This window comes from Rhinatrema bivittatum, chromosome 3, assembly GCF_901001135.1.
Source record: "Rhinatrema bivittatum chromosome 3, aRhiBiv1.1, whole genome shotgun sequence".
Taxonomy (NCBI): Eukaryota; Metazoa; Chordata; class Amphibia; order Gymnophiona; family Rhinatrematidae; genus Rhinatrema; species Rhinatrema bivittatum.
Window position 1 is genome coordinate 269,562,551 of NC_042617.1, and position 26,683 is coordinate 269,589,233.

A 26,683-nucleotide genomic window follows, 5' to 3' on the forward strand; every position below is an offset into this window, starting at 1 on the left:
GATGTGTTAAAGGAACACTCAATCTTTCTATCACAGAGGATACTGACAAGAACCCTCTTCTGTAGGACATGGCCATTGGCCAAACCCTACTTGACTAAAGCTTTATGGAACCAAATGGAGAAACAAAGGCATATTTTTAATTTGCCCTATCAAGTCTACCCAGAAGAAAGCAGCTAAGGACAAGCAATTGACCGCTAACATTTCTTGTGACAGGGTGTGTGACAAGGTGTTGTATATTCTAAAGCCAGTGCCAGTAGAAAAGAAAAATGCTAGTTTGTACAACCCTCAGGGTCTACAGTAAATATAAGAGATTTGACAAACCAACTGATTAAACCAGTGAAAACATATGTAGATGTCTGATAAAGAAAAGTGACCAGTCAGAAAGGTCGATAAACTTCTGATGTAAAATTGACTATAAGAGACTTATAACCACGAAAAGGAAGAAGAAGGAGCAGACACAAGCATCTCTCACCTCTGCATCCCTGGATGCACAACAAAGAAATGGCTGACCGACCTCCATAGGCTTAGAAGTATGAAGTTGGTAAGAAAGTCATTTATGTATATTCCCTTGGTAACATGGTAGTTTTAAAATCAATGTTGGACTAAGAAATAAAAGGTATATTGCTACTCAGTGTTTTTAAAGCTGTCATTTATTTTACTTAAAGAAAATGATACTGGGACATGTGATCCCAAGGTAAAAAAAAGATCAAAATAGCACCCTGTATTGGTATATGCTCTTTCCTCTTTTTTTTGTTTTTAGGGGGTAGGGGCCTTAAATAGGTTCGCTTCTTACCATTACGCCAACGGCCAAGCTCTGCCTCCAGCCTCTGGATGGTCTCCTTCAGCGTCTTGTTCTTCTCCTTCTCCTTCTCAAACTTCTTCTTCCACTGTTCAGCTGTCAGCTCCAGATTGACAGAGGCAGTGTTCTTGATGGTCTTGGCCCTGAGGACCAGGAGACAAAGTGTACAATATGCCAGAGGTGTGCGGCTCACCAGGAGGAACAAACTTCCTCTCGTTGGGAAAAAAGGAGGAGAAGAGGGGAACAATGTTATGGGGGGGGTCTGAGAAGAAGCAGAGCACTGGTGATGCTAGAGACTAGAGATGCCTGAAAAAATTCACAGCAAAAACAAAGAGCATGAGACCTTTTGCCTTTGCAGGAGAAAACTTGTAATGAAAAGTCTGCTTCCGCAAAAAATGTGTTTGCTGTGGAACTTAATGGGGATTTAAAAAATATTTTTGCCCCTTTTCATTGATCTGCAAAGTATTTGCTTTTAATGTATTACATTTTTATTAAAAAAAAAAAAAGACAGAGAACCACTACACTACTGGCAAATTGCACCATTTTCCTAGGGTTTGTATGGAATTTTTCCTGTCGAACCTTAAAATGAATTTTTGTAGCATGATCACAAAATAAAACATTTGTAATTCTGCACTCGTCCTTTAAGAAGGGACATTGGGTGGTCCTGCCGGATAGTGTGATAAAGAAAGATGCACCAGCAGTTGTGGCAAGAGTTTTGAGCTGAGATGAGGAGAGAGTCAGGAGATAGCAGAGCAAGAGGGGGACTAGAGAGAACATAGAGGGATGGGCAGCAGCAGCTCCAGGAATGACTTTGACAGAGACAGGAAGACCCATGGTCTTCGTGGACATACCTTTGCCCGAACATCAGCGTGGATTTCGTTTCTGCGTCATTGTAACTGGAGGGGGAGCAGCAGATGAACATGGTGGTCCTGCAGTTCCCACCTAAGGAGTCCTGGAGGATTCGGGTCATCTTGCTGTCCCGGTAGGGGACATAACTTTTCTAAAATGTGAAAAGGAAACATCAACAGCAGGGGTGGATCATGGAAATCCTCTCCTTCCCACCCTTCCAGCAAATAGGAGAAATCCACTGCAGGGCATCTGAGTTCTTCACTGCCAATGAAACAAACGTGACTGCTCTGAGGAATTATTTTACCAGTCAAATGGATGGGCCCAGTAAGGTTTAAAATACAAATGACTGCATCAATGGACTAGAAGTCTTTCCCAGAGCATGTGGCCCCTCAACACTGACAATAAGGACCCAACTCAAAAAAGTGCAATCTGGGTTTAACTCTCCCTAAAGAGCACTGAAATAAAGTCAAGCATTAAAGCTGCAAGCAAAGCAGTCACATTAGAACATGGAAACTTATTAAAAACAGTTTGCAGAGATATCCTGGATCAACAGAAAGTTGCAGTTACAGCTTCTTTCTCAGTGCATCATGGAGAAGCAACACAGACCACACGATTTAAGGACTTCTACTAGGCTCTATCAAAGCAAGAGAGAGATCTGTAACTGAAGGATCCCCCCTATATCGTTCTGCCATCTTATTTATTTAAATTTCATGCAAGACCTCAAGGCAGTTTACATAATAGAAATAAAAATGCACAATACATTTACTTTTGGAGGATTCCCCCTCCCCTGCTTATTGCTCCCCATCTTACTGTTCCTTCTGCTAGCGCAGAGATAACATTCCCCAGGGCAGACAGAGACTTGTTTATGTTCTTTGCTTCATCCAGGACGGACCCTTCTGCTCCAGTTTTGCTGACCTACAAAGCAGAGAATCAGTGAACTATTGAACTGGAAGGGACCCCAGGAGTTCATCCAGACGATGGAGCTGGAAAGGACCTTAACAGATTGCCTAGTCCACCCTCTAACTTCAGGTAAGCACCCCCTGTACCCGCCCATCCCAAAAAGATGTGTGTTTGACCTGCTTTTATAAACCATTAATAGCAGCAACTCCACCAGCTCACTGGGAAACTTGTTCTTAGCATTAGAAGGTTTCCCTAACATCTCACCTCAGTCTCCCTTATCAAAAAGAGATACGGGGCTGGATTTTAAAAGCTCTATGCGCGTAAATCTACGCGCACCAGGCCTATTTTATAAAGGCCCGGCGACGCGCATAAAGCCACGGGACGCGTCTAAGTCCCGGGGCTTACAAAAAGGGGTGGGGGTGGTCAGGGGTGCGAGGTGGGACAGGGTCAGAGGCTCCCGGCACAGCAGCCATTTGCCGCTGTGCCGGGGATCGCGCGCCGGCAGCTGGCCGGTGCGCGCAACTTAACTTCAGCCCCAGGGCTGAAGTAAGTTTTAGAACAAAAGAAAAAAAAAGAAGAAGGTAGGGGGGAAAGGACAGGGAAGGGAAGGGAAGGGAAAGTGGGGTGGGGGTGTAGGGAACGGGGGAAGGCAGCGCGGCTCGGCGCACGCAAGGCACACAATTGTGCCCCCCCTTGCGTGCGCCGACCCCCGATTTTATAACATGCACGCGCCTGCGTGCATGTTATAAAATCGCACGTCCATGTGCGTGCGCCGGGTAGCGCGCGCACATGGACGCACTTGCGCAAGTTTTAAAATCTACCCCATAGTGAGCAGAGGCTTCGATATGGAGAGTTCTTCTTTTTTAAACAACTTTTCAGTTTCCTGATAGTGATTTCTCTCTTTAGCTGAGCAACCATATCCCTTTAGCCCACATAGCACTGTGCTGTAAATGTGCTAGAAAAGGATGTATGGTTTCCAGAGTGACTGCCTGTTTGATTCCTCCTCTCCACCACCCAAATGTGTGATCTTGAAAGAGTTACTTAACCACCCTGGGCGCAACCTTAGGGCCACTATAATAAGCCCTGTGTTCAGACTGTGTGCTGAGATTCAGTGCACAGTTTCTTAAGGCAGATGCTTAAAAACAAAATATTACTCCTGATGCAGTAAGCAAATGGTACGCTAATACATCAAGAATTAAAAACACACGCACAACTGAGTTAAAATGTGCGCTCAGCATAAGTTGATCATATATTTTAACTAGGAAGGTAGGGGGGAGACTCTTGGACAGGATTTGTGTGCACATAAAAGATTTATGCTGTTTTGTTTGCAAAAAATATCATTTATGCACACAAAAAGGCTTTCAGTGCAGAAATATAAATCATAAATTTTGGCCTCACCCCGGAACACCCATGCCCCGCCCATGTCCCACACCTTTTCCACCCCCTTATATTTCACACGTGCACGGGTACATACACGTGTAATCTGCTGCTTTTTAAATTCTGCGTTCCTTGCACGCAGCCCACTAACAAAGTAATGTGCCAACTTGTGCGTACAAATGTGCAGTCAACTTAGTGCACTGCCAATTACATCAGTCCCATTAATGGACAACAAAGAGGCACACGAGAAAGGTGTACAGTGACTTCAGCAGGATGTGGGGTTAATGGACGAATGAGGCAGTAGGTAAGTGGGTGGGGGTTAGGTGGTTATGTGTATGACGTAGTGGATGAGTGGGGGAGTGAGTTAATGGAGGGGGGAGCTAGATAATTGTATAGGTGGATGGGGGGGAGGGGTCCTGGAGCAAAGGGTCTCTGCCTTGGGGATCCTAGAGCAGAGTTCCTCTGGCTCGGGCATCCTGGGGCAGAGGATGTGTGACACCGGATCCCAAGGCAGAATCCCTTTGGCTCGAGGGTCCCGGATTCAGACAAACCACTGCTTAGCTTACACAGAAATGGAGTAAAGTTAACGACACTTCTGGTGTTTAGTGTTAGTCTATGGTGCTGTGCCAGCAGGGTCCTTGACCTAGAATTCCCAAGTACAGTGGTGCACCCTGGACCTGGGAGAACAGAGTCCGAGCCCCCTGCACCAGGAACTCCAGGTCTGGGATCATACTGGCACAGAATCATATGCTTAAAAGTTAACCACCAGAAGTGGAGATAATTTTACTCCACTCTGACCCAGAGTTAAATTTCCGGAGTTAAAAAAAACAGGAGTTAAGTCTATGCACCTTCCTGCATTGGGGAGCAATAGCTACTGCCTTCATTAACACGGGGTTTACATGGAGGTGCAGTAATTTGTGGCCACATTTTTACTCCCCTTTGTGCGCACATTGTTTGGGCGTTAAAATCCTTATTAAATTGTGAGTAAAGTTACATGCACGAAAATGTGGGCACAAATGAGAGTAAAAGTTGTGCTTAGACTGATGCACCTTATACATTAGCCCCTAAAAGAGGTAGAGAAAGAGAAGAGAGAGCAGTTTTAATAAACAGGACTTGGGTGCTAAACTTGATGGGGCAGGCCAGGGAACTCCTTTTTCAACTGGTGTGATTCTTTGTGTGTGTTTAAGCATTCTTTTCTACCCCCCTTTTTGATGTCTCTTTTGTTAAATTCTGTGCGCAGCTTCAGTAACAACGCAAATCTAAGCCACTTCACCTTCTCACTGCCGGCAAGATCCACCAGGTAGAGCTTCCCGCTGAGCTTCTGCTCTGTCTCCATGTTCTCCTGCTTGATGTTAATGAGGAAGATGCTGTGACTGCGAGAGCTATGCTCGTTCATGTCTGACAGGGAACAGAGAGAGCACGAGAGACAGTCACACGTATGCAGCATAAAAGAAATACAGAGGCCAAGAGAGAAAGAAGAACAGAGACACAGAGGTTGAGAGTTATAGAGTCTGAGAAAGAAGTTTTATTGACTTAACAAAAATTTCACGGTACTTGGCATTCTGGTTTCAAATTACCACAAACTGGAGCTGAGGAGAAGAAAAACTTGTGATATAGCAAGTTTGATGACCATAAATGGTGTTTTCTGAAGAAGCAGGATGAATTAGCCATGACATATGGGTGATGTCACTCGTCTCTGCTAGCAAGTACAGCTTTTAGTTCTACTGAGCATGTTAGGAAACTCCTATGCGGGTGTTGCCTTGTGAGCCTCCTCAGTCGATTTAGGAGCTAAATCCAGCTAGGTAATTGAGTCTCCAAGGAGGTGGGCGGGTATTTAGCATGGCTAAATCATCTTGCTATCTATGGAAAACACTGTTTACAGTAAGCAAACTTGCTTTTTCTGTGGATAAGCAGAGCTGAATTAGCCATGACAGGGGGAGTCCTGAGCTGAGGGTTGCAGTGGAGCATTTACTGAGTAAGCAACCTGGACCCTACTATGGAGAACAGACTACACTGTGACTGTGTAGCAGTGCTGAATGCCAACCAACATCCAGCTGAACAATGCACGTTTGGTGATTGCTATGCTAAGTCTGTTAGAACGGTAAGATACAAAGAGTTGCGAAGCTTGGTGATACGACTGAATTCTTTTCTTGGAGTAGGCTAAGGCTCTTTTACAATCCAAAGTAAGAATGGGGTTTCTTTCCTTCGTGCGCATGTGGCCTTGGAAAGAAGGTAGACAATATGATGGATTGATAGATGTGGAAAACTGATACTTCGTTTGGGAGAAACTTCGTGTGAATGCAAAACACCACCCTGTTGTGGAAGAATTGCAAATATAGTAGTCAGTGAACCAGTGCTTGCAGCTCACTTACTCTTCTGGCTGATGTTACTGCCACAAGAAAGACTATCTTCCACGTCAAGAATTTAAGAGAAGATGAGTCTAAGGGTTTACAGGGTGGCTTCATCAGCTGAGACAGGACAACATTCAGGTCCCATGGTACCGGAGATTTCTGTACGGGTGTTTAACACAGGGGTTGCTCATGGGAATCTGCAGCCTGAGACAAGGGATGAGATGATGCTCCATCCCATGCCCCCCTCCCCCAAGGCACTGCACAGGTCAAATCATCGAGTCTAAATCTTTCAGTGATTTGAAAGGCTGCAGAAAGCAGGGATCAGAGTTCCCAGAGAAGTGGAAAATAGTGTATCAGTGATAATATTTCTAGGAAGCTGGCAATCCTGCACACACTCCCAGGAACCCCTCCACCTGCCTCACACCTTTCTCCAGCATCTTTCCCCTGGAGAAATGGGGACTAGGTAAATGGTGGAGGTCTGTGCTGTGTGGTGCACTCTCTCCAGGGCAGTGCAAGGGTATTTTGTGCCCTAGGCGACTCTTAAAGCCTTGCACCCCTCCCTCCCAGCCCTCACCACACACAATTAAAAATTATGTATTTAAGCTTGGAAAGGAGCTTGATCACGGTGGAATCTAATTAATCTTATCATTGTACCGAAGATATGTTCCCTATTCTCAGCTGTAAATGTTTTATAGTTCTATCATTGAACGTCATGATGGTGTGGACCGTGGGGGGGGGGGGGGGGAGGGGGGTGCAAGCAGTCTTATATTATCTTATATGACTGTTTTTTAAAAAAATGTAGCTACATGTTTGTCAGTGTTCAATGTATATCTGGCATTTTACTAATTCTTTGTATTAATGAACAGTTTAAACATAAAAATTATGCATTTAACATAACAGATTTTACATTCATAGTCTTCTGAGGTAAAAATATCACATGTATATTATTTTTACATGCACTGCTGTGATGCCAACTAGAAAACCCTGCCTAAAGAAACTTGGAACCCATATGGTATTAGGCCTATTGTAAAGTGTGGTTGATGTGGGCTTGGTTCTCAGAAACCATGAATAAACTGAATTACAGTTATAATATAGTAAACCTCCCATACCAAATCAGCACTAACTGCCAGCACTCAAGCAGTAACAATCCTACCTATGAAAATGCAACACTGCAAATATTACACCAGGTCCTAAAACATCAATACACTTCCTATTAAGAAAACAGAACAAGCCAGGCTGCTATCGATGAATAAACAGAAATTACAAGCCAGCAGAATATCTCACCTCAGTATCACAAGCAGAACACAGATGGACTCTCACAAAATACAAAATAAAAATACCAGACAAATGTGCAGACAAAAATTGAACTGGAAATTGCAAGAAGCCAGACTTTGTATGCAGTACAACAGAAATATCATCACTGCTCCCAAAACAATAATATAATCAAGAAATATAACACATCAATCATAATAGTAAAATTATGATAGTCTAGTGATTTGAGCAGTGGGCTAAAAACCATGCAAGCTAGGGTTCAAATCCCACTGCTACTCCTTATAACCTTGGGCAAGTGACTTTACCCTCCATTGTCTCAGGTACAAACTCAGATTGTGAGACCTCTGGGATATACCTACAGTCCTGAATGTAATCTGCATTTAAATGCCTGAAAAAGAAGATTATAAATAATAATAATAATAATAATAATAATAATAATTAATAAATTAATAAATAAATAAATAAATAAAATATACATATACTAATAGAAAGAATAAATAATTAAAAACAGCTGACAGAACATCATTCAATAAGTAAACTCAAACATTTTCAAAAAGGTCTTAAAAACCAATAAAATATTTCAAAACAACAGACATTAAATAACACCTAACCATTAAAATTGATATGAATAAAAAAATTCCCTGCTCTCCATACCTGGAATCTTTTGATTTTCAGTCACCCTGAGATTGTCGAGTGGGAGGTGTCCACACAAACTTTATCCTCTCTCTTTCTCACACACATACTCCCTCTCTCATACATACACCAATACTCTCACACTCTCTCACATAAACAGGTTCTCTCCCACTAACACACACACATGCATATAGGCTCTCTCATACACCTTTTCTCTCACATGCACTCAGATATGCCTACAGGCTCTCATATGCATTCCTCTCGCACACATGCTTACAAGCTCTCTCTCACATACACACACACGCATTCAAGCTGTTACACACACTTTTTCTCTCACACGCATTCTAGGGTTACTAACTGGATCCAGATTTTCAGGACAGGTTGATCTAGTCCTGGTTTTACCCCAGTGCATATTGGGACTTATTCTGGTTTCTCTATTGTATGCCCTAAGAAAAGCATGCAGGGGAGTAAATCCAGGACTGGATCAACCTGTCCTGAAAATCTGGAGCCAGTTGGCAACCCTAACGCATTCATATATGCATACAGGCTCTCACACATGCATACAAGCAACTACACACATTTTCTCTCACATGCACCACATATGCATACAGATTATCACACGCTCTAACACATGCATCAGGCTCTCACACACACCCCTTCTCTGTCACATGCACTCACACATGTATACAGGTTCTCTCTCACATCTTTTCTCATGCAGCACTCACACATGCACACAGGCTTTCTTACACACGTTTTCTCTCACATGCACTCAAATATGCCTATTGGCTCTCACACGCACGTCTCTCTCACACATTCTTACAAGTTCACACAAATTCACACATGAATTCAGGCTGTTACATACATATTTTCTCTCACACACATTCATCCATGAATACAGGCTCTCACACATGCATATTGGCTCAATCACACATGAACTCCTTCTCTCTTACACATGTAAACAAGGCTCTCACATGCACTTACACATGCTTACAAGCTTACCCACCTGCTCTCTCACATACCAACATAGACTCTCTCTTACTGTAACATATCCACGCACACTTAACTGTCACTTAAGTGGGTTAGTAGAATTACAGAAATGGACACTACCATGTGATCTAAAACAACCAAGATTGCTCTGACTGTCAAGTGCTATGAGCTCAGTAACTTGTGAATGAATAATCTCAGAGTGTTTGCACATACTCATGGATGGTGGCAAGTCCACAATGAAATCCGTGGAGAGATGTGTCCACGGTTGTTCAGGAGCTGGAAGTGGCTGAAGCAGACATGGCATAAATTTGACAGCAGTCCCCGACACGGTCCCGTGTTTCGCCTGTCGGCTGCTTCTGTCATCACTGAGATTTATTAAGAATCCCCCCAAAGCAGACAACAGGCGAAACACGGGACCGTGTCGGGGACTGTCAAACTGTATGCCATGAATGTGTGGGATGTTAACAAGGAGTCACCATTTGAAATAAAAGAAGTTACTTTATAACCACGACCAAATCAAGTTTATTGTGCACTTAGCTGACCATATAATTTACTTTGTAAAATGCACTTGAAGCTCTGGTTGCTTTGTTGGAGTCACCATAAATCAAAGCAATGCATAAAGAGGTCTCCAAAAGACAAGTCTTTATACTCAATAGTTGAACTAGATCCTTGAGGATAAAATTTCCTCCTGCTCCGGAATCCACCAGAGCAAGGACTGGAAAGGACCGAGAGTCCCAAATCAGAGTAACTGGTAAGGACAGTTGAGGGGCCGGTGATGTTGTGCCCAAGTTCAAGACCTCAACTGAAATTAGGCCGGGTGGTTTCCCAGACGGACTGGGCAAGCCTGTAGGTGATGACCTGGTGCTCCACAATACAGGCACAGGCCTGATTGTTTCCGCCGGAGGCACTCTTCCAGGGACAGCCGCCCACGACCCAACTGCATGGGTTCTTCTGACTTGGCCCCAAGGGGGACCCTACCGGAGGCAGGGCTAGTGGCCGGTGGTGAGCGGAACGAACCTGAGAGGGCCTTCTGGGTATCCCATTCTCCCGGTGGCACTCTTAGAGACGATGATCAATTCGGCCAATCAGTTCAATGAGATCCTCAAGTGAGGAAGGGAGCTTCCGAGCTGCCAAGTCATCCTTCAGCTGCAGAGATAGTCCATCCAGGTAGACAGCGTGCAGGCAGTCTTCCTGCCAGGAGAGTTCTGTAGCTAAGGTCCAAAATTCAATTGTATAATCAAATAGGCTCCATTGGCCTTGTCGAAGGTGTAGCAGATTAATGCTTGCCACAGCATGTCGCCCAGGATCATCAAAGATCCGCCAAAACATGGCCACAAACTGAGATAGTTCTTGCAGGAGCGAATCCAATCGCTCCCATAAGGGCGAAGCCCAAGCCAATGCCTTCCCCTCCAGACAAGACAAGATAAAGGTGACTTTCATGAGTTCATCTTGAAAGATGGAGGGCTGCAGAGCGAACTGCATGTAACATTGGTTGATGAACTCTCTGCAGAGCTTGGAGTCACCGTTGAAGCGAGGCGGAGCTGACAAAGCCAACAAGACTCTAGGAGTGGAGGGAGATGGCTGTTGGTGAGAGGAAGCCGGTACTGGAACTGGATTACCGGACAGGGCATCAAGCCGGGCGTGCAGATGCTCAAGGGAGAAAGCCAGTGCCCAAGGAATTGTTGCTGTTCTTGTACTTTTGAAGCCAGGCCAGGAATGGCCTGGAGGGCACGTGGATCCACTGAGTCCATGGCCTTTGCAACCTGTTGCGCCGGAGGTGGACCCTTGGGCCGAGGTGGGGTTAACGCTACCCGTAGGAGGGATCCTATGGGTCCCCACCGTCGGCAGGCGGAGTGGGCTGAAGGACAGAGGCCAGCTGGCGCTTCACCAATACCAGCCTTTGTTCCCCGTGGGTTGAGCCTTTGGGTACCGGGGCCGGCTGGGCTTAGGTGGGCCTCCATATGTTGTCGTCGGTGGAAAGGAATAGAGGTCAGCCCAGAGGCAGCAACAGGAAAATGGAGAAGTCTGTACTGGACGAGGCAGAGTCCCAGAGACCCGGGCGCCAATAGAGACAGGGTGCGCCCAAGCAAAAACAGGCTGAAGACTGAATAGGCTGAATAGGACGTAGACTGAATAGGCTGAATAGGACGTAGACTGAAGAAGCGTCGTAGAGCAAGCTGGAGTCAGGGCTGGCGGCAATCAAGGATCGGTGGCAAGGCAAGGCTGAGGTCTGAGCAAGGAGAGAGTCAAATAGCGTAGTCAGGCAATGCAGAGGTCCAGGCTTGGAGAGAGTCAATAGCGTAGTCAGGCAATGCAGCGGTCTGGGCTTGGAGAGAGTCAATGACGTAATCAGGCAATGCAAAGGTCCAGGCTTGGAGAGAGTCAATAGCGTAGTCAGGCAATGCAGAGGTCCGGGCTTGGAGAGAGTCAATAGCGTAGTCAGGCAATGCAGAGGTCCGGGCTTGGAGAGAGTCAATGACGTAGTCAGGCAATGCAGAGGTCCGGGCTTGGAGAGAGTCAATGGCGTAATCAGGCAAAGCAGAGGTCTGGGCTTGGAGAGAGTCAATGGCGTAGTCAGGCAATGCAGAGATCCGGGCTTGGAGAGAGTCAATGACGTAGTCAGGCAATGCAGAGGTCCGGGCTTGGAGAGAGGCAATGGCGTAGTCAGGCAATGCAGAGGTCCGGGCTTGGAGAGAGGCAATGACGTAGTCAGGCAATGCAGAGGTCCAGGCTTGGAGAGAGTCAATGGGGTAATCAGGCAAAGCAGAGGTCCGTGCTTGGAGAGAGTCAATGGCGTAGTCAGGCAATGCAGAAATCCGGGCTTGGAGAGAGTCAATGACGTAGTCAGGCAATGCAGAGGTCCGGGCTTGGAGAGAGGCAATGGCGTAGTCAGGCAATGCAGAGATCCGGGCTTGGAGAGAGTCAATGGCGTAGTCAGGCAATGCAAAGATCCGGGCTTGGAGAGAGTCAATGACGTAGTCAGGCAAAGCAGAGGTCCAGGCTTGGAGAGAGGCAATGGCGTAGTCAGGCAATGCAGAGGTCCGGGCTTGGAGAAAGTCAATGGCGTAGTCAGGCAATGCAGAGGTCATGTCTGAGAAGGCAATCCAAAGAAGGGATGGAAATCAGGAACACAGGAACGAAGGAGAACAGGAACTGGAGCTAGCAAGGATCAGGAACCAGGAACACAGGAGAATCACCAGGAGGCAACGAGTACACGACCAGCGTGGAGACCTGTTGCAAAGGCGATCACTGGAAGCTGAGCCCGGCCTAAAATATCGGAGCTTCGGCGACGTCTTCATCCGGGGCTGTGGCTAGGTTCCCGCCGTGGGCCCTTCTCAAGTGACACTGATGTGCGCGCGCCTAGAGAGGGGTGAGGCGCTGAACAGCGGTGTCTTTCTGCAGGCCACGCGGAGAGGCCCGATGAGGAGCACGGAGGTCTGTAGCTGAAGCTGAGGCACCGGTGGCGGCCCAAGGATGGAGCCGGCGGCCCACCACCACCAGAGATGAGGAACTAGGCCCTGGATTTGTCAGAAAGAGGTGAGGGGGCTGGGCTGTGGGGCTGCCGCGGCTGGCACATGTAACAATAGCCAATAAAGGCCTTTGAATATTGGGGTAATAAGGTCACAGAACTGGTATCCAGACAAAAACCAGGCAGTGGTACTTGGAAGAAATTGCAAATGTGTACTAAATAAGCAGGGATGCCTAGAAAAAGAGAGCTACAATAGTCAACATTCATCAAAATCATTGATTGCAACACTGATTTAAAGTCACTTGGACTTAAAAAAGGTTTTAATCTGTGAGTTAACTTTAGTTTAAAAAAGGCAGTTTCACAACTGCTTTAATTTGCAGTTTCATAGATAATCTAGTATTGATTATAATACCAAGGTTCTTGACTTCAGAAAGCAGTGCAACCAAGTTTTATTTTAGCCATCGGTGGAGATAGCTGAGATCCACTGACTCATGACTTTCGGTTTTTTTAAAGATTCTATAAAGGCCATTAACAGACATCCATACACTTATTGCATTAATACAAGAAGGAAAAAATAACACAAGCAGAAGTAGAAAAATGTATATGAACCTGAATGTTGTCAGCATATAACCTGTATTGTAAGCTAAAGGATGCCGTAGCATAACATACTGGAAATAAATAAAGATTGCACGAAACAGTGGCAAGAGCCCTGTAGTGCACCAAATTGTAAAGTTTTCCATCTGGAAAGTGAAGAGTTCAACTTAACCTGAAAGACCCATTCAGACAAGAATGATTTTAACCAATACATTACAATCAATACAAAGGTCTTGTAAATGCTGAAGAAGGGTGGAATGATAAATAGTATCAAAACCAGATGATATGTCAAGAAAACCTATCAGAAATGAGGAACCCCCATCAAAAACCAAAATATAGAGTATCAAAGTTTGACAACAGGAGAGCCTCGGTACTGATTTTTCCAGAATCCATATTGATATAAATCAATAGAATCAGAGCTAAAAGATTGGGAGGAACTTAAGTGGATGAGGTGGAACTACAATGGGCAAAGATAAAAGGCTTAATAAAAAATGCAACAAATCTTTACGTTAAACAAGTAAACAAACATAAAAGAAAGAAAAAGCCAATCTGGTACACAAAGGAAGTGGCTGTTAATATATTTAAAAAAAAGGCATTCAAGAAATACCAAAGTTTCCAAATAGACGAACACAGGGTATAATATCTGAAGACACTAAAGAAACAAAAAAAGAAATCAGGAAGACAAAAAGTCAGGCAGAGGAAAACATTGCCAAAGAGATTAAACAAGGAAACAAAACATTTTTCAGATACGTTAGTGAAAAGAGAAAAGTCCAAAGAGGCATACTGAAATTACGAGTTGAAAAGGATCAGTATGTGGAGGAGGACATTGAAATGGCACAAATATTAAACGAATACTTCAGTTCAGTGTTCACCACAGAAAACCCAGGAAATGGACCATCGCTGGTTAGCAAGACAGTGGATGATAGTGCACTAGAATTCAAGCCGTTTAATGAAGAAGATATGTGGGAGAAGCTAGGAAAAATAAAAGTGGATAAAGCCATGGGGCCAGATGACATTCACCTCAGGGTGCTAAAAGAGCTCAGAGATTTGCTGGCGAGCCCACTAACAGGTCGATACAGTTATGCCGCATTAGAAAGAGTGCGGCAGTGCCAGGCGCACCCTCGTTCCCCGCACGCACAGTTCTCTTCACCTACCGCTCGATACTCTCTTCAAATTGCATGCAAATGCATGCCGCGTCTGCGAAGCGTTAGGCGAAGGTTAGGCCCGTGCAACCCATTTTACTGTATAGAGCGCCTATACAGTATCCTGGGTGCGCGGGCCTAACGCTTCACGGCCACGCTGGTATCTGTCATTTCAAATGTCATTTCAAATGACATTTGAAATGACAGATACCAGGAAGTGGACAGTTATGTTCTCCGATGCTCGGCAAACTTTTCCCCAGCCCCCGCTCACCTGCCCTGGCCGCGTCCGGTCTCCGGTGCAGCCCCAGTCCTGTCCCCTCCTCCCGAAGCAAAAAAAAAAACCCCGAAAACGTAGCAAGAGACTTACTTTTGCAGCCCCCCCCCTCCGGACATCGGCGACGACCGCGGCTCCAGCCTCCAGCTGTCAGACAGACGCATCACACGTGGGAAAGCGGCCCCTATGCGTGCAATTGGCTGCTCAAGACGTGACGTCATGACGTTTGGCGTCACGGCATGTGACGTCACGTCTTGAGTAGCCAATTGCACGCATAGGGGCCGCTTTCCCACGTGCGATGCGTCTGTCTGACAGCTGGAGGCTGGAGGCAGGAGCCGCGGACGTCGCCGATGTCCGGAGGGGGGGGTCTGCAAAAGTAAGTCGCTTCGTCGCTTTAAACTGCCCCCCCCCCCCTCCTCCCGGAGCAAGGCTGCTTTTCGCGCCCTGCTTCGGGAGGAGAGAACAAGGGACTGGCAGGCCCGAGCGTAGGATTGCCCGTCTCTCCCTTCGCTCTCTTGCTACTTTTTTTTCGGGGGTTTTTTGGTTTTTTTTGCTTCGGGAGGAGGGGACAGGACTGGGGCTGCACCGGAGACCAGACGCGGCCAGGGCAGGTGAGCGGGGGCTGGGGGAAAGTTTGCCGTCTACCCTTACCCCTGCCTCTAACGCTGGGGTAAGGGTAGGCGGTAAGTTAGCAGGGTAAACGCGCGGCAAAACGGCAGGGTAAAAAAGCGATAGTCGGGGCGCGCGTTACTATATGGGAGGGAATAGCTAATTCGCTCGTTTACATTTAATATACATGCTGCGGGCGGAAGGGGTCACCCGGGGATTTTAAGAGGCGGTAGGGATGAGTTAAAGGGGATAGTGTATCGCAGGAAGGGCTAACGCGGCCGGAAAGTGAGTAGAAGGTGAGTTAGGAGCAGGGTAACCGCGGTTGCACTTTACTGTATCGATCTGTATGTGTCCTGTTTAGTAGATCATAAAGATTCGGGGATTGTGCCAAAAGACTGGAGAAGGGCGGTGGTGGTACCGCTACACAAGGGAGGTAGCAGAGAGATGACTGGAAACTACAGGCCAGTTAGCCTCGGTGGTGCGTAAATTGATGGAGAAACTATTGAAAGAAAGGATAGTAAACTATCTGGAATCTGGAGGATTGCTCAATCCAAGACAACATGGAGTCACTAGGGAGAGGTCTTGTATGACAAATTTGATATATTTTTTCAACTATGTGGCTAGGGAACTGAACCATGGAAAAGCACTGGACGTAATCTATTTGGACTTTAGTATAGCCTTTGATACTGTGCCGCACGGAAGACTTGTAAACAAAATAAGACGTTTGGTGCTGAATGGATTGCAAACCGGCTGACTGATAGAAGACAGAGTGTGATGGTGAATGGAATCTACTCTGAGGAGAGGAAGGTGTTAAGGGGTAAGCCGCAGGGTTTGGTGTTGGGACCGGTACTGTTCATTATCGTCGTGAGTGACATAACGGAAGGAATCGAAGGTAAAGTCTGTCTGTTCGCAGATGATACTAAAATCTGCAACAGAGTAGACACACTGGAAGGGGTGGAGAGATAGAGAAGTGATCTAAGAAAGCTAGCGAAATGGCTGGAAACATGGCAGCTGAGCTTCAATGCAAAGAAGTGCAGAGTCATGCATCTGGGGAGCAGCAACCCAAAGGAACAGTATGTATTGGGGGGTGAGGAGTTGATAAGTATGGAGCAAGAGAAGGACTTAGGGGTCATAGTGTCTAGCGATCTGAAGATGTCAAAACAGTGTGACATGGTGATTGCTAAAGCCAGACGAATGTTGGGCTGCATAGAAAGAGGAATATCTAGTAGGAAAAAAGAACTGATAATTCCCTTGTATATATCCCTGGTGAGGCCCGACCTGGAGTACTGTGTTCAGTTCTGAAATCCGTATCTCAAGGGGGACAGAGAGAGAGTGGAGGTGGTTCAGAGAAAGGCGACCAAGTTGGTGGGAGGACTCCATCATATGACCTATGAGGATAGCTTGAAGGCCCTAAATATGTACACCCTGGAAGAGAGGAGGCATAGATAGGACATGATACAGACCTTCAGATACATGAAAGGTATAAACATTTCACAACTAAAAACAAATCTCTTCTACTTGAAAGTTATAATGAGAACAAGGGGTAATGAAACTCCAGGAAGGTAAACTCAAACTGAATGTCAGGAAATGATTCTTCACGGAGAGGGTGGTGGAAGCTTGGAATGCCCTGCCAGAGGAGATGGTGAGGAAGAAGAGGGTAAAGGACTTTAAAAAGGCATGGGATAGACTATGTGGTTCCTTAAGGACATAATTTCCAGGAGTTCCCAAGAGTATGGGTGATGAACAGAAATAATAGGGAGGAAGTAAAGGAGAAATTGTGAAGAGATAATAGGACAGGACACCAATAAGGAATGAGTTAGACTAGGTGGACCCCTAAACAGCTATAGCAAAGGGGATTAGGGTTAATCAGTTTCAATTAAACCCTAGAGACAATGAAAGGACCCAGACTAAACATCTGCGATTTAAATTCAAAACAAGATTGCAGGGAAGATTCAATGGACCACCTGGTCTTTTTCTGCCATCTATTTCTATATATCTGTGTATCTATGTATCTATAATTTCTACAATTGGATCAATACTATCTGCTCAGTCAATTTTTCTAGAAAAGGGAGATTTGAAAGTGGATGGTAATTATGGGGATTGGTAGCATCTAGGTTTTGATTTTTTTTAACACTGGGTGAGTAAACACTGTCATGATCAGGCAGGCTGGGATCAGGGATTACTTCTACAGAAGCAGGACCAGACTCTGGGGCAAGGCTGGACTGCGTCTTCTGCCTGCACCTGTCACCTGCCCCGCAGATTGAGCCCTTGGGTTCTGGTGACCGGCAGGACTTAGCTGGAATACAGCACAGACTGGTACTGAGGGCAGACAGGAGCTGGATTCAGGTAGGGCTAGAGGCAAAGCTGGTACTGAGGGCAGGCAGGAGCTGGATATAGGAAGGGCTGAAAATATGGACTGGGGCTAGAGACAAGCCTGGAACAGGAGCAATGCTGGGACTGAAGACAGGCAAACAAAGGCTTGAAGTGAGGGCAAGGCCTGGACTGGAAACGGGGACTGGACTGGACAGGACAAGACTAGACTAGACAAAGACTGGACAAGAGCAGGACTAGAACAAGCAACAATAAACAAGAAGGCCCAAACAGGGGACAAGGCTGGGCTAGGCAAACAAAGGCCCGAAGGCCGCAAGGAAGGATAGGGAGGCCCAGGAGGCCACTGAGCAAGGTAGGAAGGCCTGAAAGGCCACAGGGCAAGGCAGGAAGACCTGGAAGACCACAGAGCAAGGCAAAGAGGCCAGGAAGGCCACCAGGCAAGGGAGGACACCAAGGAAGGTCATGAGGCAAGGAAGGCCAAGGTAGGCCACAAGGCAAGGGAGGAGGCCGAGATGGCCACAAGACATGAAAGCATGGCAAGAATGGCCAGATCAAGGAGCCGAGGTGACTCAATGATGAAGCAAGGAGAGAATGGACAAACTGGGTTAAGTAGGGCTGGAACCACCATCTCATGGGATCAGCAAGAAGATGGCTAGAGCAGCTGTGAAGGAGGCTCGTTAATGACCTCTGCTGGCATGGGGGCTGAGTAGCAGACACAATTGTGACAATCAGTTTCTTAAGGGATGTTAGGAAACAACCTTGGGTAAGTGATGCATTCACAATAGTTAATGTATTGCCCACGTAATCCTTTGTAGTTTTCAATAACCAAGTAGATCAAGGACCAATAAGAGAGGTAGAATGAGGACTGGAGAGTGAGAAAGGGGGAGAAGGAGAGATGAAATCTAGCTATAAGTGGATAGAGAAGAGAGAAATGGAGAAAAAAGATGAAAGGGAAAGATCAATATCAGAGACAAATAAAGGGAATGAAGGGAAGATGAAAGAAATGAAAATGACAAGGAGACCCTGGAAAAGGACTTAGAAGACCAAAAAGAGGAAAGTGAAAAAGAGAACTGGAGCCCCCCAATTAGAAGAATTGAATGTCCAATCGTACAAAAAAGCATTTTATTTTCAATCTTTAGTGATTGGAATATGTCAATTTTGGGAATGTGCGTTTCTTTTCTATGTATCCAAATAGGAGGAAATGCATTTCTCTTTTTCTTTCTCCAGTTATGCCTGCATACAGAGACTAACTACTTGGGATTTCCAGTTCATTTTTTGCCTATATGTTTCTATTTCTAATTTGTGGACTCTTATTCTATATTAGGTGAGAGACTCTGCTAGCATGTAGTTTTTGTGTAGGAATCTATACCAGTGTGGCGTGTTCTTTTTCCACTTTCCAGTAGGAGGTGTGTTGGTGTTCTCTGGGGCAAGGTGTAATATTTGCATTTCTACCTTTTCATAGGTAGGCATGTTGATATTTGATTTCTTGGGATGTTATGATATGGCGGATGTGCTATATAGGTTCTAACAGGGTAATTTACAAAGGAAAATGTAAATATAACCTATCATAGCAATTTCAAAAGCTCATTTACCTGTGCTAAGCATTCTTAATGTGAACAAAACCTATTAACCATTCAATAGCATATATTTAGGGACCTTTGTTTTCAGTTTTTACTTTATTTTCTTCTAGAATTTCAATGTTATAACATTGAAACTCCCAAGAAAAATAAAATAAAAACTGAAAACAAAAGTCCCTACATATATAGTAGCTATTTTCAAAGGCAGTGCAACACTGGAGAAAAAGAAGCAGAAATGCATTTCCTCCTATACTGTACAAAATACATAGATATTATGTGCTGATCTTGTCTCATTTTAGAAGCTAAGCAGTGTTGGGCCTGGTTTCTACTTGGCTGGGAGATATTAGAACATAAGAACATAAGAAATTGCCATGCTGGGTCAGACCAAGGGCCTTATCTTCCCTAAAAGCCCCTTTAACCCCTCTGTCATCTAATGGTCCAACCGACTCCCTCACAGGTTTCTTGCTTTGGATATATTTTTAAAAGTTTTTATTATGAGTTTTTGCCTCTATGGCCAATTTCATTTCAAATTCTCTCTTCGCCTGTCTTATCAATGTTTTACACTTAGCTTGACAATGCTTATGTTTTATCCTATTTTATTCAGATGGATCCTTCTTCCAATTTTTGAAGGATTTTTTTTGGCTAAAATAGATATTAGAGATGCACACTTCCCAAAGCTGAGAGAGAAAAGAAAAGCTTTCCCACAAAGGAAAGAGCAGGAAAAATTCTATACAATCCTAAAGGAAAGCAGAGTGTGCAGTACCAAAATATGCTGTATCCTGTGACCAGGTTAAAAATGTAATCTGAACAGAGACAATATGGAATGTCACCAGAATCCAGAAATTATCCTTGTCATTTATCTTTTGCACTTGTAAGAACATAAGAACATAAGAAAATGCCACACTGGGTCAGACCAAGGGTCCATCAAGCCCAGCATCCTGTTTCCAACAGTGGCCAATCCAGGCCATAAGAACCTGGCAAGTACCCAAAAACTAAGTCTATTCCATGTAACCATTGCTAATGGCCCTAAATTTTACAATTTAGGGCCCTAAATTTTTACAATTTAGGGCCTTATTCAAAAAGGACTTTTCTTTGTTCCCTGCCTATAGAAAAAAAATCTTTTTTTGAATTACATCAGCAACTCATACAAATTGTAATGTCAATAAAGTTTCTTGAATATTAATCTGAGATGAAGAGAGAGATACCCACAGACTCATGAAGAGACTGAGAGACAGACACAAAGAGAAAAAGAGATACTGAGACAGAGGAAGGAACGGAGATGTACTCATTCACGTCCAACAAGGAACAGAGAAAGACAGAAAGAGAAACAGAGTGAGACACTCACAGAGACACGCGCATATATGCGTGCACGCACACATTCACACACACTCTCATCTGATGACTAAAACCCCTGCTCACTAGTGACAGCGACATGCCGGTTTGACTTCCCCTCATCGATAACGTCGAGAATCTCCTCTGGGCTGGAGACAAAGCGCTCAGTGCACCCCTGCAAGAGAGAATGGAAGAATCCTTTCTATCAAATAGCCATAATGCCCTGATTAACCAGCAGCTATAACAAACACATCATATGGAGCAGCTGTAACAACTGTAGCACACAGGAATTTCAACCAAGTTAGCTAAATCTTCAGATTCAGACTTAAAACAAACAAGGTCAAATTGTGTACTCTCACTGACTGTACACAGATATGGAAGTGATGAATGTTTTGAATCGGACAGAATAAAGATTTTCTCTTGGACTTTGTTCATACTTTTTCACTTTCCTGTGCAGTGCTAGATTTTAACAGACACAAAAATTCTTTTAGTGCAAATTAATACCAGCTAGAGCATGCTATAGTGCATTAACAAGTGCTAACTTCTTTTAACATACAGTCAACTCTTGATTGCATGTACCTGTTAGGAGCGTGGTCCTATCTCAACGGGGTTGTGAGCCCTTGGATCATGGTGTGGCTCGAGGAGCCCCAAGACACACCGCAAGAGGTGAGCAGGTACGAGCATGGGCAGAGCAGGAGCAAGGCCGGACTGAAGACAAGGTGAAGAATATCCAGAACAGGAACAAGGCAGGCTCAGCCCTCTACTGGATCTACACACACCAATGAGACCCAGCAACGCAATGCTGGTCTCGAGAGTAGCCCTCCGGTCACTCAATAGCCCTGCCGGACCCACGGCATGAGTCCAGAGAGAGGCTGAGGGCAGGAACAAGAAGAATCAGACGAAGACTCAGGATTCTCGGAGGACTCAGACAAGGACTCAGGATGCTCAGAGGACTCGGACAAGGACTCAGGTTACTCAGAAGACTCGGACAAGTATTCAGGTTAATTGGAGATCTCAGGCAAGGATTCAGGACTCAGGCAAAAGTACTGAGTGAGAACTGCATTGCAGTGTGCCCTACACAGCTGCCCAAGGCTGGTCGCGGACCACACTGAATGTAAAGCAGACTCCAGGCGAACAAGTAGAACTTGAGACTGGAACATAATGAAGATTCAGTAGAGACCTGCACGGGGCGCACCCTACACAGCCGCCTGTGGCTGGTCGCGGGCCATGCTGGAGCGGAGCAGGTTCTGGCAGAGTCTTGGGCATGGATGGAAGCAGACACAAGGAACTCTGAAGATCGGGATAGGATTCAAGACTCAGGATTCAAGACTAAGGATTCTCAGAAGCAAGGCATTAAAAACAGGAGTCTTCCGGAGGCTTGCGCTGCAGACGAGAAGAAGGCGCCCTACACAGCCCCCCATGGGCTGGTCACGGACCATGATGATGGCACGCCAGGAGAGGTGAACAGATGAATGACCTGGGAACTGGACGAAGAGCTGAAGATGAGACAGACGGAGTCAGGACAGGAACATCGGTCATCAGGAACGTGGAACATGGTACCTCAGGACACGGAACATCAGGACATCTGGACAGAGAATATCTGGATATCAAGAGAACTGGACATCTGGAACATCAGGAACATGAAATAGGTGACGAAGGAGCTCCGACGAGGGACGAGACCAGGAACATCAAGGTGACAAAGTTCAGGAACATGAAGAACATGGAACAAAGAACCATCAAGGCACAGGAAGACCACAGAGGACCTGGATCAGGAAAAAGACCACAAATGCTGTGAAGTCCAGATCCGAAGGCACTGAGGAACTGAGGCTAGGCCCTTTTATAGGGTTGGTCCGGCGAAGACTGATGACATCATTGCTGAGGGCCGCAGGGCTTTTCCCGCCGCTGGCCCTTTAAATGAAGAGGAGAGGCGTGCGCCCGCACCTAAGAGGAAGCCAGGAAGTAAGAGTCTGCAGCGACATCCCTGCCACGTGGGAAGCCAGGTGGAAGGCATCGGCGGCGTCGGCACTCCTGTCACAAAGAAGAGAGCAAGCAGCGGTGGCTTCCCTGCCACTTGGGCATGGACCCCGACAGCAGCTCCAGCCGCGACGAGTGGGAGCAGCAGCAATCTGGACAGCGGCGCTAGGCCATGGAAGATGAAAGGCTGGCGTTAGCGTCCTGCAGAAAGGTAGGGGACTGCCTGCGGGTCCAGCCGCGGGCAGGATCCCAACAGTACCCCCCCCCCCCAAACCTCCTATCAACAGCTTGGAAGGATGGAGGAATCACTCCACACTGCCAGCTTCCGTCCAAGGACAGAAGCTGGAATTTCTTGGCGAGGAACTGCAGCGATGGAGATACTCGTAGCAGAAAACATGACATAGAAGGTCGAAGATCCAGGCAAGAAGTAGACAAACACTGAAGGTAAAAACAGGTTTGCAGGACAGCAAGGCTTGCATCTCACGTTCTAGTAGTCAAGGTGGCAGAAATTGAAGACAAGGAGTCTAGGTTGAACGGGAGGCACAGATGAATGGTAGCAATGGTGAAAAACAGATCAGGCATCAAGCTGGATTCTTTAGATAAGAGGATGGTACTCCAGGAAAGTAAGTAGACGAACTTACAAGTGTCACTTGCTCTTGGGCAGGCATAGTAGAAGGAGGACCCTGATGGAACTGGGAAATCCAACGAACATTGCACAGAAGGTGGAAAGCTGGTTCTGGAGGCAATTTTACCTTTCAAAGATGGTTGGTTCATGGCTGAGATAGACAAGTGGAAAGAAGCTCAGGGTTGCTGCTTGCAGGCTTTACAGGCCAGATGATGAGAGAAGTCTCTTTAACTTGGTAAAGGAGAGAATTGCAGCTTAGGAAAATCCATGTTAATACTGGCTCCCATATGGTGGTGAAGTTGTTCTCAAGAGGAGCTTGGTAGTCGATAGATGTCACTGTGGTACTTTATGCAAGGTACTGATTTGTTGAAGGGAAATTTCCCCGAAGATAATGAGGATGAAGTTTCCCTCAGAATTGAGTCTATGAGCCGCTTAAGGTAGAAGATGCTTTAGGAGATAAGGCTCGAAGACAGCAGAAGACTCCAATAGGGTACGTAACAACGAATCTCTACTGATGAATGGTTAGAATGCTGATGAATGGTTATCGAATGCTGATGAATACTGATGAATGGGTAGAATACTGATGAATGGGTAGAATGTGTACATAGTTTCTGTTTATATTTTATATTTATATTTACATATATATTTTTCCTCCAACACTTATATACTCTCTACACTCCATGTTTTGTACCCTCCTGTTTACCATGCCATGTAACCAATCGTTCCAGGTATTTTCTCTATCTTGTTATATGTTACTTGTAAACTGATACAATGTGCAAACGGCTATCGGTATATAAAAACCTTTAAATAATAAATAAATAATAGAATGCAGCCGCTGGTGAACCTCCTTGCAGAAACAACTTATTTATTTATTTATTTATTTAAAAACTTTTCTATACCGTCGCTAAGTTATATACCATCGCAACGGTTTACAAATAGGCACATAGACTAAGGTAAGTAAATGTAGTATATCGTACATTCTAACAGGTGCCAATAAAGTTCGGTTACAATTTCATAAATAAAATCATTATTTGAGTAATGTTGGTCAAGTCCAGGTATATTATTGAGTTACTATCGCTTTGAAATATTACTTCTTAAATGTAGGATTGAGTAAATTCATTCTCATCTTCATTACCCTGTACTTTCATTCTCTACCCTCCACACTCTTTAGTGAAGGCTTTTTTAAAGAGCCATGTTTTTAGATTTTTCTTAAAAGTTTTGAGATTATTCTGTAATCTGAGTTCGGGGGGCATCGTGTTCCATAGTATGGGCCCAGCCAATGATAAAGCCCTTTCTCTCACTTGGGTTAATTTTGCTGACTTCACTGAAGGGATTGTTAGTAGTGCTTTGTTTGCTGCGCGGAGGTTTCTTGGTGGAACGTGTACTCGTAAGGCTGTGTTTAGCCAGTCTGCTTCTTTATCATATATTAGTTTGTGTATGGTGCATAAGGCTTTGTATTTTATCCTGTATTCGATGGGTAACCAATGTAACCACTTACAGGTGGAAAACACTTGGAAGACTGGTAATTTCTTAGCTAACCTGTAGGGCCATACGGAAAAGGCTCTCTGGAGTGATGGATTGAAAATAGCCACATGGGTTCTCATGGATCGAAGAATAGCGAAGTTGAATCGCCATATGGTTTCGAAGGAAGACAGAGTCCCTCCAGGAGGATTAATAGCAAGGCAATGCAGGCATACCAGACAAACTGGAAAATGGTAGTTGCAGTCCTTTAGCTTGGCAGCGAGACAGTACACAAGAGCAGATGACCAGGAATCAGGATCTCCCAAATCCTGATTCTAGCGGCTCAGAATGCTACGTGAAGGACACTGGAGGACTAATGGCGGCAAGTTGGATTCAGGATAACTCGCAAAAATGATGATACGGGCCAGAATTCCATTTGCACAGAGCAAGGGCTGAATTGAAGTTATAGCTTTAAGGCAACTCGCCATGCTGAAATCAAGGCGGAGAGGAACCACAAGGTGACATCCAGAAGTGTAATCAGTTACTCAAGCAGAGACGAAGTCTTATCTGTGGATGGTCCTAAGGCAAGCACCAGGACAGAGCAAGCAGGGACTGAATTGGAAGCGACGAGACAAAGCCAGGTCTAGGGTGCAGGCGCCTCCTGCAGGTCGTACAAACCCAAAGACCCGGAGTTGTTGTGGAGTATACTCTGATTGGTAATATACTCCCTGACACTTGAAGATACTTGACGTTGAAGGTGAACTTGATACTGGATGTGGAACCTGGGCGCAGGTGCCTCCTGTAGGTCATATGGAACCCAGGGAAATAAGCCAACATCGCAGTGGAAAGAACGGAGATGGTCTGTGGAACAGTGGCAGGCACCTCCTGCAGGTCGAGAAGGTTCCAGGACCGGACTGGACTTGGAGATGATCTGGATGCAGGTGCCTCCTGCAGGTCACTGGATCCAGACAACTGAAGAGGAGAGACAAGCAGCAAAGAAACAAAAATTGGCTAAAAGCAAGGTATTAAATGTCCAGGAAACTAGGAGCAAAACTTCTGGACTAGAAACAGGTTATCAGAGTGTCCAGGAATTAAGGCAAAAATTCTGAGCAAAATCAGGGCTAACAAAACTGTCCAAAAACTGAGCCCGTCATAGGCACAGCTCATCAAGCTCATGGCATTCGGATCCTGTTAGGAGTGCGGAAGCGCGGTCCTTTCTCAACGGGGTTGTGAGCCCTTAGATCACAGCGTGGCTCAAGGAGGGGCCCCAAGACACACCGCGAGAGGTGAGCAGGTACGAGCACAGGCAGAGCAGGAGCAAGGCCGGACTGAAGACAAGGCAAGGAATATCCAGAACAGGAACAAGGCAGGCTCAGCCCTCCACTGGACCTACACGCACCAATGAGACCCAGCAACGCAATGCTGGTCTTGAGAATACCCCTCCAGCCACTCAATAGCACTTCCAGACCCGCCGCTTGGGAACGACGAGTACGTGAGGCCAGACAGTGGCTGAGGGCAGGAACAAGAAGACTCAGACGAAGACTCATGATACTCGGAGGACTCAGACAAGGACTCAGGATATTCGGAGGACTCAGACAAAGACTCAGTTACTCAGAAGACTCGGACAAGGATTCAGGTTACTTGGAGGTCTCAGGCAAGGATTCAGGACTCAGGACTCAGGACCAAGGCTGGTCGCGGACCATGCTGAACACGAAGCAGACTCCAGGCGAAGAAGTGGAACTTGAGACTGGAACATGACGAAGATTCAGTAGAGGCCTGCACTGGGGTGCGCCCTACACAGCCACCTCTGGCTGGTCGCGGACCACGCTGGAGTGGAGCAGGTTCTGGCAGTCTTGGGCATGAACGGAAGCAGACACAAGGAACTCCGAAGACCGAGACAGGATTCAAGACTCAGGATTCTCAGAAGCAAGGCATTAAAAACAGGAGTCTTCCGGAGGCTTGAGCTGCAGACAAGAAGAAGGCCTTGTACCACAAGGTGCCCTACACAGCCCCCATGTGCTGGTCATGGCCACAATGGTGCCACGCCAGGAGAGGTGAACAGACGAGGGACCTGGGAATTGGACAAAGAGCTGAAGATGAGACGGATGGAGTCAAGACAGGAACATC

General features: G+C 45.8%; 1 protein-coding gene across 1 annotated transcript in view; it reads right to left on the reverse strand.

Moving 5' to 3' along the window:
- The window catches only part of LOC115088557 (kinesin heavy chain-like), a 108,148-nt gene that overhangs the window by 14,340 nt on the left and 67,125 nt on the right, over positions 1–26,683 (reverse strand). The window contains exons 7-11 of the mRNA XM_029596815.1: positions 20,584–20,671; positions 5,199–5,323; positions 2,459–2,563; positions 1,651–1,799; positions 794–942 (exon numbers count right to left, since the gene is read on the reverse strand). Of these exons, the coding sequence (XP_029452675.1) occupies positions 794–942; positions 1,651–1,799; positions 2,459–2,563; positions 5,199–5,323; positions 20,584–20,671 (616 nt within the window). The remainder of the gene's footprint in view (positions 1–793; positions 943–1,650; positions 1,800–2,458; positions 2,564–5,198; positions 5,324–20,583; positions 20,672–26,683) is intronic.